Source organism: Nematolebias whitei, chromosome 1, assembly GCF_014905685.2.
Source record: "Nematolebias whitei isolate Nwh7 chromosome 1, NemWhi1, whole genome shotgun sequence".
In the NCBI taxonomy this organism is placed as follows: domain Eukaryota; kingdom Metazoa; phylum Chordata; class Actinopteri; order Cyprinodontiformes; family Rivulidae; genus Nematolebias; species Nematolebias whitei.
In genome coordinates this window covers 33,381,966-33,404,498 of record NC_056498.1, presented here as the reverse complement: position 1 = coordinate 33,404,498, position 22,533 = coordinate 33,381,966, and the positions used below count along the sequence as shown (strand labels likewise).

General features: G+C 40.0%; 1 protein-coding gene across 1 annotated transcript in view; it reads right to left on the bottom strand.

The window, feature by feature from the left end:
* Positions 1-20,432, bottom strand: part of adamtsl3 (ADAMTS-like 3) — a 132,968-nt gene extending 112,536 nt beyond the window's left edge. Inside the window, exon 1 of the mRNA XM_037676512.1 lies at positions 20,225-20,432. Coding sequence (XP_037532440.1) covers positions 20,225-20,281 — 57 coding nt within the window. The 5' untranslated portion in view covers positions 20,282-20,432. The remainder of the gene's footprint in view (positions 1-20,224) is intronic.
* Between the last annotated feature and the right edge of the window lie 2,101 nt (positions 20,433-22,533).

The window sequence follows — 22,533 nt, the reverse complement described above, 5'->3', positions numbered from 1 at the left end:
GTGTGCCGAACACAGAGCACGTATACTGTATATGCCGATGGTGCTGAATGAACCGGTCCAAACCCAGAGCACAAAATATGGAGAAAAAGGGCAAAAGGCTTTGTCTAGGCTAAGCAAATGACTCAAACAAGCATCCATTTGGCTAATGAGGTACTAACTATTGATAACTACTTGACAGAACGCCATTGCGAAAATGACTACACTATCACTTTAAGGGGTTTATCTGAAATTGTGAAGCCAAGGAAGATTTCAGGTTCAGCTTGTTATATCTTGAACCAAACACCACTTTGCTATATTGGAACAGGGAGCCGTTAAAAACTTGCGCTGCCACAAATCAGTGCATGAGCCTGCATCCTTTAGATTTCTTTGTTAATTTAGAAACAACCTGAAGTCATAATCTAGATAAAACACTTGACTATTGCCAAGAAAATTAAATATCCATGTCTCACTTGGCTTAATAAATTGAGACAATGATACAGATGACCCCACACCCACAGCCTCAACAATGGGTGTCCCAAAAACAGAGTCCCTGGAAATTGAACCGCTTGACCTTGGCTCGTCTGACTGTTTCTGTTTCCAAGGATTAGAAAACAAATTGGATCCTTGAGATTACTCCGGTGTCTGTAAACATGATGCTTCTAGCAGGTGGACAGGTACTGAGCCCCCTGTTAGTCTTTAAAGATTAGGTGGGCAGGAAGAAAAGAATTATGGGTCACAGAGAGGACAGAGAAGTAACAACATGTACTGGATGGTGGGGAACACTACTACTGCAAGTACACTCACTCATGACTTAGAGGAAAATGAGTCATCACCTGCTGCTGAGGGTGAAAGGGCGATAACGTTTTGTGTTTTCGTTTGTCTTTTCGTTAACTGTTAGTCAACTCTGTCTTTGAACAAAAACTTGTGAATTGCTGGACATGTTTTAATTAAACTGTCAGAAAGCGATCAACGAGTATACATCTATTAGTCAATTACATTTGGTGTCAATCTGATTCAAGATGGCCACCACAGCTAATTAACAATAGCCAAGACAAAAATGGTCTTAAACGAGTCAAATTTATAATGACCGAGCTAAAGTTTGATGCTGTAGTAGCTGAGAGTCATCTTCAACACGCTTTAAGTGCCAAAACATATTAGGATACCTCGTAAAACCAGCCTTCATTTGAAGATGAGATTAGTTTAAATTTCTGTCATGAAAGGCAGTGGTGGTACGGTATTGGTTTTCTCTGGGTACTCTGGTTTCCTCGCACAGACCAAAAACATGCATGCTAGGCTGATTGGTAACTCTAAATTGTCCCTAGGTGTGAGAGAGTGAATGGTTGGTTGTCTCGTTTGTATTCTTGTGTCCCTGTGATGGACTGGAGACCTGTCCAGGGTGTCCCCCACCTCTACCACAGTGACTTCTGGATATGGGCACCAGTGACTTTCACGACCCAAAAAGGAAGAAGCGGGTAAAGATAATGGTTGGTTGGATGTATGGATTCTCCTGGGAGTATAAAATGTCCTCACGGGAAAGAACGTCTGCTACGTCAGAGTAAGCCAAGTTTCTCATTTCTCGTGGAGTATAATCCAGCTTTGGTGGAACAGATAAAACAGTAAAGCCTCATGGAGTCTGCAGTGATTTGACAACAGCTGGGTGCGCCTGATATTAATGAAACACAGGTGGTGGTTCTGCCCTTGTTTACTTGTGTCATCAAGATAACTGAAGCCATGCAAGTTCACCGAGGGTCCATGAGTCAAGCAGGCTGCTGGTGTGCAGTGAAATCCCTCACCCTTCACTGCTGCATCCAACTTTCCAACTCAATAAGTGTAAGATAGTGTCAAGAGTTGACTATACAGGAGAGTGTCGGTGCCTTGTGACTGAACGTGTACGATTAGTGGAATAATTTGTTTTCTTGTGTGTTTCAGCCCTGCAGAAAGAGACAATGCATCGTTTCTCTTATTTAAACACATGGAAATATTTAAGCACGCTAAACTCACTGAATGTGTGATGTACCAATGCCAAGACAAAAACAAACTAAGTTTGTTGAAGTAGACAGCTATTATTAGTCCAGTCTCTGCAATGAAAAATAAAACTATTGTTACGGCTCTCCGAACTCATATCTCTAAAAAATAAAAAAATAAAAAAATTTACCATAAAGGTGGAATCCATCCTGCTTTACAAAGCCTGTACTTCACGTAATTTCCTTGCGTGTATCACAGGGCCCCGCTCTCAGGCTGCTGAAATTTTCAAGGTTCTTTATCGTCATTCACATCGCGTGGTACATGAGGTGGGACAAAATTGTGTCCTCAAGGTCCCAGTTACACCAAACATTAACAAAAATATAAACTATATAAAAAAGAAACAGTATACAAGGACCTAAGATATACGCTAAACAATAATAATACATTCCACCATATTAAACAGAAGCCTGAACATGAGTCATTGTAAGCATATGAGTATGAATATATGGGTAAGAAATCAGCAGCATGGATCATTTTGATTATGTCTAAAGAGTTCATGCAACACATTTCCTCTCAAACTAGTCAAAGTTCTCATTTCACATCCTTGTCAATTTAGTTTTCATGAGCCAGAAAATGTGAGACAGCTTTGGGAAGTTTGTCAGCCTGTGAATCTAACTCGTGACTGACTGGAGTCCAAAAAGAGAATAAATCGTGACCTAGTTAAGAAGCTTTGTGACTAAACTGAACAGGAGTGTTGCGTTAATGTCACGGTTTACTAGTAGTTACCTAGATTTACGCAAATGTCTTCTTTCGGCTTTTTCACACCAGATTTTCTTGGACAGTGGACTCCAAGTCCTTGAAGTCCTGCACCTTTGTGACCTCTGCTCCTTTTAGCCTCACTGTTCCACCGACCTCCCTCTCTTTCACACACATGTACTCTGTCTTACTTAGGCTGATTTTCATTCATCTTCTTTCAAGTGCATACCTCCACTTCTTCAAGTTCTCTTCCACCTGTTCCCTGTTCTCACCACAGATCACAATGTCATCTGCAAACATCATAGTCCACGGGGATTCCTGCCTGACCTCATCTTTTACTCTGACTCTCTTAACTGTTAGTCAGTCCATCACCAGAGCAAACAAGAAGGGGCTCAGAGCCAATCCTTGGTGCACTCCCACATCCACCTTGAAGTTATCAGTCACTCCTACAGAACATCTGATCACTGTCTTGCTGTCCTGTACCAGCTTTTATGCATTATTTGCGCAAATGTGCCATAAGTATATATTTGTTGTGTTTTCACGTAAAAATCTGCATATTTTGTGTCTCGAACTGTTCTCCAACAGTCCAGTGAGATACAGGCTTAACTATTTAAACAAGGGGAAAGGGAGACTATTCTCCCAAACCTCCCTTAACTTGCACATCATCACTCAGAACAAACTGTAGGAAGAAGGAAAGCTGAAAGCTGAAGCAGGTTGGAGTCAGAAAGAGGAAAATGTTGTGGATGAATTAAGAACCAGCAAGACCCAAGACCAAACTGAGAGGACCACAAAAAGAAATGGGACAGAAGCATGAAACTTAGAGGCCTGATGCATTTTTTTCCTCTATCTGCTTGGCTTATTTTTCATTAGAGGAGTCAAATCTGGTATCAAATGAAGCAGAAAAAAAGGACAAGACAAGACAGACATGAGCTTACATTGAAATGATAGCGACACGTCGAAGCAAAAATAACCTCAGGTTGCATTGCAGACTCACATGCCTGCGCTGATAAAAGGTTCAAAGTGACAAGCGAGACAGCTTTGGCACACTTTGTTAAACCTGAACCTGCATCTTCGGCTGTCCGACACACCTGCACGCCATCAGATTCAACACACCAGAAACTTCAAACCTGAACTATAGACTCTCGGACGATAGAGTTTCACACTTTTTACTTGAAGTGAAGGAGTGAATCAGCTTGTTGCGACACTCGGTTGGCTGCCGTCTCATTTCAGAGCTCTGTAAAGCCAAATGTTTTGTTAGCATTGCCCAATTCCACATCTGTTGTACAAATTAGCAGCCAGCAAGCTCAATCTGGTTTAAAGGAAAATATTTGTTGTCAGCATAGATTAGGTCGCTACAAAAATCACATACCAAGCAGCATTAAATACAAGGAAAAAATGTGTTTTTGTCAGCTTTGACCAATAAACTCCAAATTTGTTAAACATCAGGCTGGAGGCTACTTGCTTTAATGAGCTCAGACAAATTGCTGAGCTGATTGACCGTCAGACCAGCTGGGTTTTGATTAATTTCCTGTGTGTTACAGAAGAAAAACAGCAGGTTTTTAGATTCAGGCAAGTTAGATCGTCCAACTTGGAAACCTCTGAAAGTCAAGCAAGGCCTACGTATTAAAATAAAGCTGACACTTTGTGGCATATGGACTCAAAATATACACAATGTAAAGCTAAAAATGTAAAAAACTAAACACAAATATATCAGTGACACATTTTATGCTTGTACTTTTAACACAACCAAAATTTCCTTGACGTAGTCAAGAAAAATATGGCACCAGGGTTGACAGATGTGCAGGAACTGTTCATCTAAAAAAGGAGAGGTTCTAACCCTGGTCCTTGAGGAACACCATCCTGCATGTTTTAATTGTTTCCCTGGTTTGACACACCTGATTTGAATGAATGGGTGATTAAAAGGCTTCTGCAGAACTTGAGGAAGTAATTAAATCACTGATTAAGGCATGTTGGAGTGGGGAAACAACTAAACATGCAGGACAGAGTTCCTCGAGGACCAGGGTTGGGAACTACTGACACAAACCAAAAGATACATTTTAACATTGAACCCAGTCGCAGCCCGCAGTTTGCCCTGAATACCTCTGGGTAACTTTAGCCCACCTTTAACTCATACTTTGCCATAAAACTTAGTTTTAATAACATACAAAGAACTGAAAATACATAAAACCATTAGGCAGGTATGCATGTACTGTTTTTGAGCCTGTTTGTAAATTAGAGAAAAGTAGCAATGAATTCCAACTTGTGCGCCCGGTTCTTGTTTTCAAAAAGCTTTGAAGTTGTATAAAAATTCCACCCTGGCAATGAATTCATAAAAGACCAAAATTAATGACATTTCTGCCCATGATGAGAGGATGTAAACTTCTGAATGCTTTGGTTTTTATCAATTCAAATGTGATCAGATACATTTAAAAAAAGGGGGTCCACTTCTGAAAAAGAGTCTATAATCGGTTATTTTCTCCGTAATCCCTTTACAATAAAGGCTTTCACCTTCATAAAACTATTAAGGGCTACACATAGTTGGCACGCACCGTCTTTCCTCTCTTCGTGTAATGATTTGTCCATAATAACTGCTTTCTCCTGCGTTGATGGAGCCGTTTGTGCGGCAGAGATTCAGCCACATTCCTGCTGCGCCCTCCTGCCAATCACCCACGGCAAATGTGCTCGTTTCATCCCAACATAACTTTCACCAGTGTAGTGGGCCGCTGACAGCAGGAAACCATGCACACACACAGATAAACTCTCACAGTGAACAGATAGCGCTTTTCTTTTCTGGTCAATCAGAATTAGACAACCCTCCAGTGATTTACAAGATATTTTGCTAACAGATAGACAAACATGCAGGCAATTACGTGGTGGCCGGCTATAATGTGAAATAACAGAGGATTTGTGTTTTCTAGTGTGTGTCTCCCTCTTGTGGTCTGTCCTGCTCTCCTCAGCTGTTCTCCCTCATGTAATCAGCTCCTGCCTCTGCCACCTGTTGTCCTTCCCCAGGTGTTCACCCTCTCGCTAGTCTCTCTATATATTGCGTGTTTCCTTGTTGTTCCTCCGTGGCGTCATGCTCTATTCTCCCTCCGTCTTTCCTGAGTTAAGCAGTGTAAGTTTTGCTGCCATGTCAGTGTTTGTTTTTATTTAAAATAAATTATTTATCTACACTTTGAGCTTCCTGAGTTTTGTCTGGGTCCAACCACACCACCGACCATGACAATAAGATTTTACACAGTGCTGTGCTTGAATTCAAACGGATAGCCGTTATTTATTTCTTGCTTGTTGTCTTATAAATTATAGAGAAATTCCATTTCCTGTGAAAACGCGGCTTGAGTGCTTATTTATTCAGTCAACCTTTATTTATACGGGTTAGTCTCATTATCGCTGAATGATTTTAGCTGAAAGCGGCTGAAGAAGCTGAAACCATGCTGGAAAAGTTTCATTGCTACACTGTTAATGCGAGTTGAACTTGAACAGATGACGTTTGCTGAAAGCAGGAAAATAAAAGCAGAAACAGCCGAAAAATGGCAGAAACGTGTAGAGAAAGCTGAATGGTACGGATGTTGTGTTTTCAAATGTTTTGCGTTTAAACTTCAGAGCCACCGTAGACTGGAGCAGAAAGGTAGCAGAATTTAACAGAATAGGATGAAATAGAGGCTGAATAGATTAAAAAAAAATGAAATAAGCAAATTAGATGAAAAAGCTGAAATTACCAGAAAAATGCTGAAAGGAGAATAAAAAGTTATTAGAAAGAAGAAGAAAAAAGTGAAAATGAGCCAAAAATATATAGCAAAACAAGCTTAAATTAGCAGAAAAAGACCTAAAACAACAGCTCGAAACACAGAATAAAGCTGAATTTAGCAGAAAGAAGCTGAAAATGCTGAAATCATCACAGAAGCTCAGAAAAAGCTGAAGTGAGCAATAAAACGTAAACATGACAAGAGTCTGAAGTACGTGTAGCGCTCCATTCATTTTCAATTAGAAAAACATGGCTGAAAAGGGGAAATATTTCAAAACGTAAAAATTGCACAAATACCAAAAGTCGTAGCACGAACGTCCTGAATGAGCTGAACGTTCTGACGTATGAATTTTTGAAATGGCGCAAAAATTGCACGAGTAAGGTGCAGAAAAACCGATTTTAGCAGTGTAATGTACCCCCTCTGTAACTTCATATTTATATGGGTGGTTTACAGATGAACTGTGCGCTGAAAGACGCGTTTCATGAACAGCATGAACCGTCTTTTCATTTGTTGGTCCATCTTTGTCCCACTCTGCATCTTCTCTTGATCTGAGCTTACATTCCTTCAGAGAAGGACGAGTCCAGCATCTTTCATTTGATCCAGGTGTCTTCACAGGCCACCTGGTCGCCCTAATCCCAACCATCCCAGCTATGGCGCGCCTCGCCCCGAGATTAGTGAAAGAACTCGGCTGATAACGAAAGAACGAGACGGGAAAATGAACATCTGACATGCTCAAAGTTAAAAGTGTTCTTTTGTAGCTCACATTAACTAAATTATTTTCTAGCTGCTTAGCCGTCATCGCTCCCCTCCTCCGCCTCGCCCTAGTGTGGATGATGTCACTGCAAAGAGGTATGCTGGGACGGAATTCCCCGCTGACACTTCAAATGCAACACCGAGGCGAGCTGATGACGGAAAACTAGAGCGGCCCGCGGGCGCATTTTTGTCATAGGAGAGATTATTTTAAAGGGTCAGACCTGGGTCTCAGGGAAAACAAGACGGCGCTGAGAAGACGCAGAGCTTCAAATCAGAGTCACTTGGAGTTGGTGGTCAAGTTCACGTTCAGGTCAAGTCTGCCTCTGATGGCGGGAGGCCGCAGCTCATGTCTGAAACCTCGTAAAAAGTTTTAAAGTTCCACAGTGAAGCACACGAACGGACCTTCAGGTGATGCTGCAACAAATGTGACCCGTTCTGACAACACGAGTCACAACGGAAACTTTGACACCAACTTATTGTCTTAAAATTCTTCTTTTCAGAAGCTTCAAAACGAAACGCAGTTTACTGAAATTTGGCGATTTATCGCATGAGCTGGCAACAAGCTAGGTTTGTTTACGAGCGCGTCGGTTTGAAAACTTGTTTTTTTAAATTGCTTGGAGTGACGTCATCGGGATTTCTAGCCGCATATTTAAAAACGATGACTCCCCAAGCTTCACGGTGATGCCAAAGATATACGAAGGGATTTCCCAGCACGAGAGAAAAATGGTCGATTTTTAAAATGGCTAGAAATTGCATTTGAATGCTTATCGCTGGAAAACTTGCTGAAATGAAGCTGAAATGGAAGGAAAAGTCTAATTTAGCAAAACAAATCAGAAAGAACGCATTTTGCTGCATTACATTTAAATATGCAGAAATTGGCACATAAATTAGGAAACTGGCCATAAAAAGCTGAAATTTGCAAAAAATATATAGAAATTTTGCTGAAAAGGCAGAAAGAAGCTCTACCAGAAGGAAGTGGATACGTAATTTGCTGGAAAGGCTAAAAATAGCACGAAAAGCTAAATAGTAGCTGAAATATTAGGAAAAAATTGAAACTAGCAGAAAAAGTAGAACGGAGCATAGTAAGATGAAATTAACAGAAAGAAGTTAATCAGGCTGAAAGTAGCAGAAATTACTACAAAAAACTTTCATCTGAAATTAGCTAAAGAAATGCCAAAAGGCGAACTGAAAAGGTAGAACATGCTTAAATTTGAAGAAAAAAAGCAGAAAGAAAACATATTTGCCAATTAAGCTGAAAGTCACAGAAATTAGCACAAAAAAGTGGGAATTATCTGAAAAAAGCTGCAAAAAAGTGGCTAAAATGCGGAAAGAAGCTTAAATAAATTACCAGAAGGAAGTGGAGGCTGACATAGGCTTAAATGTTAAAATGATTGCAAAAAATGTGGAGGTAGCTGAAAAGGCTAAAATTAGCATAAAACAGCTAAATAGTAGCTGAAATAGTAGAAAAAGCGGAAACTTCTAGAAATAAGCTGAAAGGAGCATAAGCTGAAATTAGCATAAATAAGTTAGAAGAAGCACAATATTTTTAATTAGCAGCAAGAAGCTGAAGGGAGCACAAAACAGCTGCTAAAACTAGCTGAAAGTAGCTGATTTTTTATTTTTATTTTATTTTATTGTACACAAGAAGCTGAAAGAAGCTGAACCGGAACAAAATGTGAAAGGATCGGTAAAATGTTGTAAACAAAAGCTTGTAAAATCTTAAGATCTTTCAGTCAACCTTTATTTATACAAGTTAATCCCCATAGTAAATGAGTTCCGAGGCTCAATGGGATTAACCTGTATAAATAAAGCTTGAATGAAACAGATCTAAAGATCTGAAGGATGTAAAACGAGCTCACTTCATTTTCTATTAGAAAAAAAAAAAATGTCAGAAAAGTCCAAATATTTCAAAAGGCTGAAGTTGCACCAATACCAAAAGTCATAGCAGGATTGTCTTGAAAGAGCTGAAGGTTTTGATTTATGATTTGTTGAATTATCTTGAAAACTGCGTGACGAGAATCACGACCGAAAAACGTACGGAAGAAAAATGGATCACTATACTGTTATTAAAAGGATTATTTCAGGAGACACACATGTAGGAAAACTTCAACCTAAAGGTAGAGGAGACCGATTATATCCCATTTTGTTATTGGGATTGCTCGATTATTTCTTTATGGACTCATTTTTATGCAAATAACCTCAACTCCTGTCTCATTTTACCAGCATGGATCACCAATTTGTATAACTTTGTTTATATCATGTTTATTTCTTTAACACAAAATATAAACAATATAATTCTTACAGGGGAAAAAAAAAGACAAATAAAAAAAAAAAAAACAGGATCAAGAGAAGTAATTTATTTAGCAGCAGCTAGGCCTCGTCTACACAACTCTGGGTGTTTAAATATTTTACTGTCCACACATTTTTAAAAAGCCCTGGAATACCCATGTCATGGCGATAGGTGGAGAACATCCACAATGTTGTCAGACATGCAAAAATTATCTAATTTAATTGATAGTTTTATGGTAAATGTTTTTTTAAAGCTCAAATATACCATTGTTTTTGCATTTCCGAGCACCAAAACTTCTTTTTTATCTCTGCAAACGCCCACATATCATCAGAAAAGTTGCAGCCACAATCATCACACCGTCTTCGGCTGATTGAAAAAGTGCGTGCACACCCCCACCACCAAAAGTGCCCCCTCACTCTTCACATTAGATACTTTTGGTCAACATACAACAGTTTTAGACTGACAGTACGATTGTTTATCCATTTCTATCTGTCAACCCTGACAATATATCAGAATACACAAAAATAATATTCGTAACTTGGATAACTTGATGTGTTTGATGCCACTGACATTTGTGTCTCACTTATGAACCATTTCAGCTCACTAAATAACTGATCAAACTTATTTTGTCAATACAAAAAAGCGGAAACAACAACACTAATCAAGAAATGTCTGAACTAAAATCAGCACGCTTGCCATAAATAATCCAAAAACACCTGTGAGAAGTTTTCACAAAACATTTGATTCAGATTTTTGAGTGAGAGAAAGTACGTTTCCATAGCGACCCACACACTTTGATTGATTACGTGCTCATCGTGCTTCTGTGGACATACGTGTTGTAATCCTAACAGCGCCTCATCTGTAACCGAGTCTCCGTTGTTTGGCCGAGGCGGCCCAGCGTTTACTCGAAGCACATGTGGCCACTGTGGGAAACAGATGTGGGAACCCCAGGAAGCATCATTAGCTCTGCGACTGTTCGCCACCGGCGGCCGTGGAGACCCAGCCAGTGAGCGCTGCAGGCTCAGAGTCAGTCAGGTCTCAACTGGATCTTTATCTCGATTTATTTCTATTACCGCTAAGTGTTCTCACACTCACGCCGTTCTCCCAAAGGCACGAGATCAGCGAATGAGATAACTGTCGATATATTTGTTTGTCACGTTTGTCAACCAGAGAGCGGCTCTGATTACTTGGTTTTACTTTCACGTTTTGCGTCGATAGTCCTGCCTGGACTGTGAGCTTTGTTCCTCACAGATCTTTGTATGTCTTGCGTATTCAGTTCTTCTCTTTTCATCTAAATCTCGATGGTCATTACTCCAACAATCTTCCAACCCTTTGTACCATTTCAAGTGCTACTTCAATTCAATTTTTAATCTGGGCTACTTTCTTGTCAGAACACCACTCCAAAGACAGCCAAACCAGAATGGTTTGCTGTCAACCCACTGCTGTTATGCCCCTGAGCCATCAAGGGAGGTGGTGCTAAAGATGTAAGGATCCAGGCAATTGCAACCTGTTAGCACCAAGAGTACCGTATTTTCAGCCTATAAATTGCGGGTTTTTTTTTGCATAATTTACATGCCCTATGACTTATAGGCTAAAGCAACTTATTTATGGATTTTTTTCCATATTTATAAACCAATTTTTGTCTGAGATATGATCGTTTTCATTCATTCTGACTGAAAATATTTTTTTAATTGAACAGTACAATTTTCAGCCACTAGATGGCAGAAGAGTAGTAGTAGCAGTAAGGCATGCCGTTGTATCATGTAATAGGTAAATGTTAAAGTGCATTTATTAAGTAAAAGTTCAAGTGAGACACACCTTTGCTATAATTTTGAGCAAACAATTGTTTTTAGGTGCTTGTCTTTTTAATTTCGAAGAAACGAGCAGCGTTCCTCCTCCTTTTTTTCCTCCCTCTGTGCGCTCCCAGAGCACCGAGGCACCGAATACTTTTGAAATACCGTATTTTTCGCTGTACGCGTCGCACCACTATAAAAGTCGCATCAGTCCATATTTGTCTAATAAAGTGGAAAAATCCATAAATATGTCGCTTCACTGTAGATGTCGCATCTATTATGCGTCACTGCTGACGCGTCGTGTTTGTTACGCGTCACCGCTGACAACTCGGAAATGTGGGCCGAACCCAGAAATGTGAACCAGTGTTGTGGCAAAAACCGATGGGCCACCAAATGGCGGCCGCGGGAGCGTGCACAGGAGGACTTTAACAAGAATTTAACAAGATTAACACTTAATTATTTGTTTGCTCGAAATTATAGTAAAGTGTGTATCAATCTAACGTTTGCTTAATAAATGTACTTTAATGGTCAAATCAGCTGTATTTAAAAAACAGTTTGATGCCTTGGTGCTCCATGAACACCATCCATGAACTCAATCCATGAATTGAGGGAGAGAAAAGGAAGGAGGAACGTGGCTCGTTTCTCCGAAAACTAACAATAAATGCACTTAAACAATTATTTTTTTTGCTTGAAATAATAGCAAAGGTGTGTGTCAGTCTAATATTTGCTTAATAAATGCACTTTAATGGTCAAATTAGCTGCATTTCGCCGGAGCAGTGCAGCTGGATTGACGGTCGGTCCAAACAGCAACCAGAACCAAGGTGGGGAGACTATGCTAGGCCGATCGAGTCGTTAAAAGCTGGTGAAGATTCTCAGTCATCCAGGACATGGTAAATTGAAAAAGGTTCAAGAAAAAAAACATGAAAGTATAAAGTATAATAAATGAAGTCCATTTGTTTTTATCTTGAACGTTTTTGAATTTGTCATTGTAGCCACATTTTCTTATTACATGATACAACAACCAACAGGATGCCATACAACTATTACTGCTCTGCTGCCATCAAGTGGCTGAAAGTGGTACTGCTCAAAAAATTTCAGTCAGATTGAATGGAAACGGTCATATCTCAGCCAAAAAATGGTTTATAAATATGGGAAAAAATATCCATAAATATGTCGCTTCAGCCTATAAGTCACAGGGCATGTAAATTATGCAAAAAAACTGCCATTTTTAGATATACTGAGCTGAAATTTGGTATGATGGTAGCCAAAAGCAATCGCTGACATTCTGAAAGCTAATCATGATTTCAAGCTAACTGTCAATGCCAATTGTACAAAAGGCTATAATCCAGCAATTTTTAGACACACAGTACAAAGCTAAAAACTGGTGTAGTAGTAGATAAAAACAGTCTCTACCAAATTCTGATTGCTAATGACAAATTCAATATGGCCACCACAGCTAATTCCAAATGGTTCTAATTCCGCTGTTTTGAAAAATATTGAGCTGAAATGTTGCACGATCGTACATAAGGATGATCCAAAACTCATGCTGAATGCTAATCACATTTTCAAGCTAACCGCTAATGCAAAGGCTAAATTCGGCCACTTTTAGACAAAGCTGAAAATTATATTAGTAGCCAAAAACAAGCTTTACCCAATTCTAAATGCTAATCAATCATTCAAGATGGCTGCCACAGCTAATTTCAAATGGCTATAACGTTTTTTTTAGAACTACTGAGCTGAAACTTAAGTGTACTGGCTGCTGAGAGCGATCCCTGATAAACTCTGATTGCAAATCGAAAACACAAGATGGCCACGAAAATATACTATAAAACAAACATTTTTTAGAGATAGTCTGAAATTTATTGTGGAGGTAGCTGAGAGCGATGATCAGATTCTGAATCCAAATAATAAAAAAATAAATACAAGATGGTCACCAAAGCTAAATTCAAATGGCTATAACTCACTTGATGCTTTATATTAATTCAGAGGTTCAGAAGAAAAAAATTCTTCACACACATAGGTTCCTTCAACTCCAGACGATACAGCTCTTTGACAGATTTTACTCCTTTTTGGCTCTGATTGGCCATCTTTTAATGCCACATGCAAGTGATTCCCACACAAGTAGTTCATCATTTGGGGGTGGCACCTGACAATCAGGTGACGAGAGCAGTACTTGCTACCCTAGCCACCTCTCTGACTCCGCCCCTGCCTCTTCCTCAACCGTCCTCCCTTGCAGCTTCAACAAACACACACACACACCTCCCACCGCCTATTTACAACTCCCATCTAATTAAGTGTCAGGAGAGAGGCCAGAGCTGCTTCTCTCGCTCTCGTTAGCACCACTCTCCGACACTCCCGCTGCAACAACAACCTGTGATGGGTCTGAGGTCAGGGCTGGGGCAGGAGAGAATAAACACGCTCATGTGCTCAAGTCAGCTGCATGTTTCTGTTTCTTTCAAGATTAGCTGTGCATTGAAAAAAAAATGTGCAGGCCAGATGATGCGGAGGGTCCCGGCTCCCGCAGATGAATCTTAAATCGGCGTCCAGGAACACACAACAGGATAAAACAACCACGCTCAATCACGCCGATAGGAGGGCGGGTGGACGCCGGCCCAAGATGTTTCATCAGGGGAAGAGAATGCCAGAGGCTCGGCTTTCAAGCTCAGCAATAACAAATAAAGCTTGTGATGAAGGAACAAATACTTTGGCAAAGGATTCCAGAGGAAGCAAAGTGGGGACGCAGTGCAGCGACCTGCAAAATCACAACAGAGTCTCTCATGGGCGTGGGACCTACGGGGTTTAATCGCCACTGAGGTGGAAATCAAAGGCACGTCTGCTGCGATGTTACCATCTTCTAGCAGCTCTTTAAGAATGCACGATCGCGACATGAATTAAAGTTAAATTTATGTGTGGCACAGTAGGGCGAAATGTTCTGGAATAACATGAAACCATAAAAATAAAACTTGTGATGCATTTTCATACCAATGTCTGGATAACATGTCCTGTTTACTCACTGGCAGAGCATTGCAACTTGATTCCAGTAAGTTATATGATTTACTGGCACAGGCCGCTCTGGGCACTCGGCCTCAGCCTGCTATTAGAACGCTGCATCAAGTGATGGAAAGATAAACAACTATATCCATTTCTCCAGGACTTCAGAAGAGAGACGGTAAACTCTAAATGCTGCTTTTCACATGTCGTGAATGTTCACAAAGCATGCTTTGTACGTCAGAGTTTGATATTTATAAATGTTTGCTTTTCTGTTTTACGCTTGAGCAAGACTAATTGTTTATGCCAATAACGAAAAGGGGGAGACATTCAAAAAACACTTTCTACTTTGAGTAGTACTTTGATCAGTTGTACTGTACAACATATACCCACCTATTTGATTAATGTAAAAAAAAAATATAGCCACTTTTCAATCTTTTTTTTAATGTGCATAATATTCAGAAGTGTCAAAGACATGACTTCAGTTGTATTAAAGGGTGCATGAGCCGACAGATTTTTTTACTCCTTGATGTGAAACTGAAAAGATATCTGACAAATAGGGGAAAATATTCTTACGTGACTATTCATAACACGGGCTTCTAATTCTTTGCTGGACAGGCTGCTTCAAACCAATCAAGGTAACGAATTAGAGCATAACCACTTTGTCTGGCAACACCATCGTACTAAATGGAACAAGATGGTACCACCCAGCAATACTAAAATGTGTCAAGTCTGACTTTAACCATGCATTTAGTAAAACTTGAACTTAGCTGTGTGGCTTAAACTCTACGCACCTAGCCATCAAATAATCTTTAATTCAGGCTAGGTTAATCAATTAACTTTTAGCAGTGTTTCCTCTAGGTTACCTACTTCAGGAAGCTTATCTCTTCTGTGATTTTTGTTTTGTGATTTTTGTTGATGCGGGGTGGGGTGTAGACGGAGACATGTCTGTGATGTGTGCTACGTTGGTGTCGGCAGTTGTCGTGCAGGATGGGGGGTAGGGCATTAACAGAGTACTCGAGCAATCTACACATCGATTGCTAGGACCTCTATCGAGGTTAAAAATGTTACGTCGAGTATCCGTAGTGACGTCATATTATGTGACCACCGTATGACCGTAGGGGGCGGTGTTGCACTGTTGCAGGTCACAGAGTATGGTGTAACACCGGGTCCAATCCACCGAACCAGTTTTGGTTTAAGTTTCGTTTTTGACGTGCTGCATGTTTCTTCACGTTTGCAGTTTAATAATAATAACTAATAGTTTAGTTTTTCCTGTGACTTATTTGCAGTATGATAAATGGTAGGAGCATGATATACGCTCCCAATGTTTTGTTGGTCTTTTTTTGTTGTTGTAAATAATTACCTTTTTTTGCGGTTTTATTTATTTATTTATTTTTGTATCTTGAGATCTATGACATCATCAAATACTCGAGTTCTACTCGGGTTTTATTATGTTAATGTCGAGTTTAAAAAATTATATACTCGTTCAACCCCTAGTGGGGGGGTATGAGCGACAAAAGCGGAGCGCAACGTCTGTAGCTTTTTAGCTAGCACGTCTGTATGTGCGCCATTAACTGCAGAATTATGGTAGAAGCACTTTAAAAACTTTTAAGTTCTCGACGGGGAGAGGGGATGGGGATCGGGGTGAGGTTAAGGACATTCCATTAGGCAGGGCGCTCAGTCCTATTGACAGGGTGGGGCACACTCCTTGGATAACGGTAGGGTAAGCACTGTTTAGGATGGCTACCAACTGACTTAAGACAAGCTATACATGTTTTTAAGACGGCTACAAACTGACATTTAATCGGGCTACCATCTGACTTGATCTGGCTACCAACTGACTTAAAGACAACTACCAACTGACTTTTAATACAGCCACCAACTGATTATTAAGATGGTGACGAACTGACTTAACATAGCTACCAAATGACTTAAAATGCCTACATACTGATTTTTTTTAGTCTAACTAGCCTTATGTCAGATAATTTTTGGTCAAAGGTTATGAATGGTTTTATTACTAAAGCTAAGAACAATAAGTCCAAGAAAAACATCTCCCAAGACACTACCTTATCTCTGCCCATGAACCATATGTTTGGGTTAATGAAGAGCACTGGGTGAGAATGGTGCAGCTGCAGCCGAGGACTCCTCCTGAACTCTGAACTCAGCTGAACTGAGAAGGCTGATAAGGATATACAAGCAAGCGGAGAAGGCAGATTCCCGTGGCTGGTCTTTATGTGTGTACGTCATATATTTATGTAATCTGTCCTGAAAATCTGACCTTGCAAGTGCATTACCGGTTAAATATGTTCTTCCGTCGAATGCGTTTCTTTCTGGGTAAACAACGTAAGCAAGAGTATTTTTCTCCAACACCTTACCACGAACTGATCTATAGGCTAACCATCAATTGATTTTTAAGCAAGGCAAATTATCACAGTTATTTTTTTTTAAAACACAAACTTTACAATTTTATATTTACCATAAAACATGCAAACAACATTGATAGTTAGATCTTTGGAAATATAGAAACATTAAAAAATTAGGCAATCTTTTTTTCAAACAGGGTTTTGTATAATGTCATCTTGAACACTTTGAAGCAACTACAAATGCACTTTAACTGCAGAAAGGCAAATTAAGTTTTGCTGTTCTCTGCAGCAGGACTTTCTTTTCACTGAGAGCACTTTCAAGAAACTTTTGGCTTTTTAATTTTAGTTGTTTTTTTTTACAGAAACACATGCTTGCTTTCTGCTTTTGGAATTAGAAGTGTGCTGGCATGCCGAAGTGGCACACAGAAGAAGCAATGCCACCATGCCAGGAACCCAGAGAGTCCGACATGAAACATAAAACAGCTTGTGGACACCCACTGCAATTTGAGTGCCAGTAAATTTTGTGCTTGGACTTCGAAGATTGCAAGCACATATGCACACAGACATCAACACTGAAATCCTCAATATCGCTCCACAGATTAAGCCCAGATGGGAACAATGAGATGAGTACGAGGGCTTTTGCTGTGTAACTGAAAGCACTCAGCCTTGTTAACACACCCCCAAAAACCTGCCTCATCCATCACTGTCCAGATGTTCAGAGAAGCACTTTCCTTTACTTCTCTAGAGGGACCAATTCTATTCAAAGTTAATTCACTTCCCATTCCACTTGCCTTCACAACAAAGGCCCTCATAAAAACTAATTGGATATTTTGTGGTCTTTATGATCAAGTCATCAAGCCGACGAGGGAGTTTCAGAGAACAAGAGATGTCGACGGACGTTCTCTTGGGACCATTTGCGGACCGTGACACCACTTAATCCCACATTTAGACCACAAAGCCTCCCAATCCTGCATACTTTAACATCACTCGCTGCATTAAGACTCTGAGAAGGATCATACGTTTGGATAAACATTAAAATCTGTAGCTTTTAAGGCCAATTTCCCTTTGAAATCCAGCCGATTTATTAGGGGGAAAAAATGTGAAGTGAAAGTGGCAGCACCAAGCTGTGATCAAGCTTGATTTGTATCCATGACGAGAAGAAAGACGTTCAACACGTCACTCACCAGTTTTACATTTGATCATACGGGGAAAAACGTTTAATTTGAATTTCAATGAAAGTACAATTAATAAAAATGTATAGAGAAGACGAGTGTATCAGAGGTGCATTAGATCAAATCTATAGTTTGGTACATTTACCTAGCCTTTTGGTGCTTTTAACTTCCAACTAGGCTTTTACAACTCAATGGGATTTAGCCGTCTAAATAAAGGTTGAATGAATGAAAAAACAACGTTAGCCTTTTGGTACTTTTTGCTTCTAGGTAGACTTAACATTTAGCCTTTAAACTTCTGGCTAGCCTATAACAACATTCAGCTTTTAGCTTGAATTTTCTACTTTTACCAAGACTTTTGATACTTTTAGCTTCTAGCTAGTGATGCTAGGTTTGAGAAACCAGATGGTCTTGGGATTAAGACTCCCATCTGCACTACTCAATATATTTAATTAATTTTTTTCTTAATTTGACAAAAATTATATGCGCATCATTCAAACAGCGACCCATCCAGGGTGTACCCCGCCCTTCGCACTGTGATAGCCGGACATGGGCACCGGCGACCCCCGTGACCCAAAATGGAAGAAGCGGGTAAAAGATAATGAATGGATGGATCATTCAAACAAAAATGTTGTATTACACATACCAAGCCACTAGGGGGTGAGAACATCAATGTTAAATTGTATCAAAATAATGACAAAATATACATTTTTATCTTGATCAAAGATTATCCTAAAACTCTTTTCCCCTTATGACACAGGTTGCAGTTTCCTCTCAGTTAATAATTTCAGCCCATAATTAAAGTGTAATGAGTAATGAGCTTTAGAGAACAAAGGTTTTGTAGGAATTTAAGCCATCTCGATGTAGGTCTAAGGAGAAAAACGTATGGAATTTAACATGTTAACGCAGAATCAGTATTCGCACAACAATGCACAGATTTATACCAATAACATGTTTTCTTTCTGTCTTAAAGCTGTAGCACTGGGCAGTGTCTTAAAAAGTGTTGTGAAGCCTCGATCGTCTCTTCGTCAACTACGTATTGCAGAATGGACGTGTCCAACTGGACTGCAACAGCCAGAAGTCTGAATCCCATTTCACCTTGAAGAGCTATTAGCACCTGTTGTGGTCATTTACTCACGCAGCCCGTGTTTGGGCCCTAAATCTTGTCTCCACAGCAAACTCCTCAGCAGAGGTTAAACCTTTTAACTTTACCGTTTTAAATTTGGCTGACATAAGTGATGCCAGTTTAAGTGTGTATTACTGTAAAGGTACTCTTTAGAAAGTATTAAATCGAACATAAAAAAAAAATGTTATCCTGATCTACATCAAGTGCTGTCATTTAAAAAAAATTATTCCACTAGTGGAATGAAATGCAGGTCCGCACTCATTGTAAACAAAGGACTTGGCTGAATCCTCGGAAAAACCCCCATGGAAGTTTGAGTCACGTGGTTGACCTAAATTCTGGCAGAAATTTGTGATGGTAAACAAATATGGTGGAATGGGACAAACGTAGAATAAGAATCAGGTGGAAATGTAAAAGTAAATATCTGAAAACGTTACATGGGAAATTAAAATGGGGAGTTTTGTAAATGTGGTAGTATCTTTAAATGGTAAATGGACTGTACTTAGAGTATAAAGCGCTTCTCTAGCTTATCAAGATACTCAAAGCGCTTTACTCTACAATCTGCGTCCTCGTTTACCCATTCATACAGCACTCTCCTATATCTCTACAAAAAATAATCAGCGCTATATCACATTCATACACCAATGGGACACACAGAGGCAATTAGGAGTTCAGTGTCTTGCCCAGGGAAACTTTGTCATGTGCCTGCTTGTGGAATTGAACCCCCAACACTTGCATTGGACGACTGCTCTAACCACTCAACCACAGCTGCCCCGAAGAAATAAAACGATAATAATCCACTTTGATCTTGACTCTGCTCCAATTAACCATTAGTTAATCAGTTTGGTCAGATTTAAACCACATTTCTTGAAACCGAGTTTGTTCCAAGAGCTATCTACAACAGGTAAGATACTAATTGTTCATAACCTTGCCACAGAACTCCACATTAAAAGATCAACTATAAATTAAGTCATATTGTTGGAATATTTCAATGCTTTGATCTATGATCTGCTTTGGAACTGATCAACGCCAATAAACTCATCAGAAACGATTAAAAAAATAAGAAAGTTAATGTAAAATCTGGATGTTTATGTCAGAGGGTTTCAGTAAAATACAATTGGCTCACAGGCAGAACATCACTAAAGATTAGAAACAGTTGCAATGTATTAATAAAATAAAACCAAAAGTCTGGTTGTATTTATTTTTCTCCTCTCAAACAGAAAGCAACAGGTGGTGGATCCTCTTTTTCTTCCACAAACTCCATAAATCCTCTGAAACTGGGCTGAAAACCGTTTTTACCTTCGGGTTTACGGTGAGGAGAAGCAGCCCAGTCGTCCACAAACAGCTCCAAGTCATCTCGGACACAAACAGACTCTGTATAATTTCAATCTGTTGAGAGACAAGACTGTCTCCCTCTCTCTCTCTCTCTCTCTGCTGTCCCAGTCAGGGGCTCTGACAGAAACAGGTCCGCTCTCTCCTCCGGTTCCCAGACTGAGGAGTGGTGACGGTGGTTGTGGGGATAAATCAAAGTCAGCCAAGAGAGGACAGAGACGACACGACACTTCTCGGTCGCTTCCAGATGAAACACGTCGCTGCTAAATTTATGTTTGCATACCAGGAGTGTGTCAGGAAGAGGGGCTCACCCACCTTTCATTCTTAAAGCAACACGCTCAGAGAAGAGGCGTGCAAGCTGGAAAACTGATGCTTTTTTCTTCTTCTCCCCTCTGTCTTTACTTAATGCATGTCATCATGGTTCAAGCTCATCTTTAATGGATGACTGATACGAGCATCCACACAAAGAACTCCTCTCCCCACTTGAAGCAGGCTTCATGTCTGCGCCCAGGACTGTTTGTTTTTACTGGAGTTAAAGGAGCAGAGGCTAGTCACAACAGAGCTTATAGCCCGACTGTTTTACACTAAAGTTACAGCAAAGACTTTCTATAAGGCCTTAAAGCTACAAACAATATCAGTCTGTGCTCAGGTCCTTTAAAAGCTTATCCCAACTACGGAACATGCAGTGTGAATGCCGAGTGCAGAATGACTGCAGAAAGACGATAAAACTGAGCTGCTAAAGTTAAAACGCGTCGAGCAGGAGCTAAAAAGAGCAGGGGAGTACCTAAAGGAGCATAACTAGGGTTGCCAACTTTCTAAAATTAAAATAACATTAACTGGACAGGTGGTGCAGATGGAGGGAGGCGGTCCTGTCCAGACATTGAGCTGTGAGATGCCACTTCTGAGAACGAGGTTTTCAAGGTCTTTTGGTACTTTTAGCTGGCCTTTTGTAAAATTTTGTGTCAGGTTGCATTTAGCTAATTTTACCCATTTTGCTACTCTTGGGTTTTTGCTACATTTTGTTTATAGAAAGTCATTTGCCACTTTAACCTAGCCTTTTGCACCAATTAGCATTTAACTAGCCTTTTACTGCATTTAGCTTGTAGATAGCTACAAGGTTCTTTTACCTAGCCTTTTGGTACTTTTAGCTTCTAGTTAGCTTTTAACAACCTTTACTTTTTAGTAGCCTCATGATACATTAGTTTTTGGCTACTTTTTCCTATCCTTTCGATACTTTTAGCTTCTAGCTAGCTGTTTGCTATATTTAGCATTTAGCTAGCTTTTGGCTACATTGAAGTTTTAGCTAGCAGTTTGGTATTTTACCTAGTGTTTTGGTCCTTTTATTTAGACTTCAGCTTATTTTACCTAGCCTTTTGTACTTTTAGCTTCAATCTAACTTTATACAACATTTAGCTTTTAGCTATTATTTTACTCTTTTTCCCCACCATTTTTGGTACACCGAGGTTAGAGAAGGTTAGCCGGTTCAACCGCCAGGATTGACAACATCAAAATGTAGGTGGAAAAGGTGAAGCATCCACACCTGCCTCCACCCTCATTTGCCCCTACTCTGGGCCCTTGAGCAAGGCCCTTAACCCCCACCATCTGCTCACCCGGGCGCCCTAGATGCAGCTCTCTGCTCCACACAGAGGGCTGTGGTAGCTCGGTGGTCTGTGGTTGCCTCAGGAAGGGCACCCAGCGTAAAAATAATTGCAAAGTCCAAAGCAACTTGGTTCGCTGTGGTGACCCCTGAGGGAGCAGCAGAAAGATGAAAAATAAATTAATAATTCAGTACTTTTATCTTTTAGCTAGCCTTTTACAACATTTAGCTTTTTCACAGCCTGATTTTATGCTGCTTTAGATGTGGTCCCGAGCACGAAACCAATTAGTTCTTTGACTTGACTGTTCAATGCTGCAAACTCTGTTATCGTTCTAGATCCAGAAGAATATCAGAACCACAGGCTGACTGCTTTTGAAGTGAGATCAGCTAAAAAAGGATGAGGTGATCGTACTCTTTACTGCCACAAGATCAAATCAACCAATATTTAGGGTTTTATGCGAGAAGACCTATGGCTTTTATAAAATATATTGCTGTTTATTTCAATTTAATGCAGAATACCGTCATACTTGTTTTTAGCTGATGGCTGATTTTTTGGATCCGTTTGATCCCAGTCCTCCTTTAAACTGAGAAATGCCGGGCTCTTTGAAGCTTCTCCTACACTTCTGCTGCATTACGACTTGTCAGCACTGAAGCTGACCAGGACCGCTGTAATAACAAT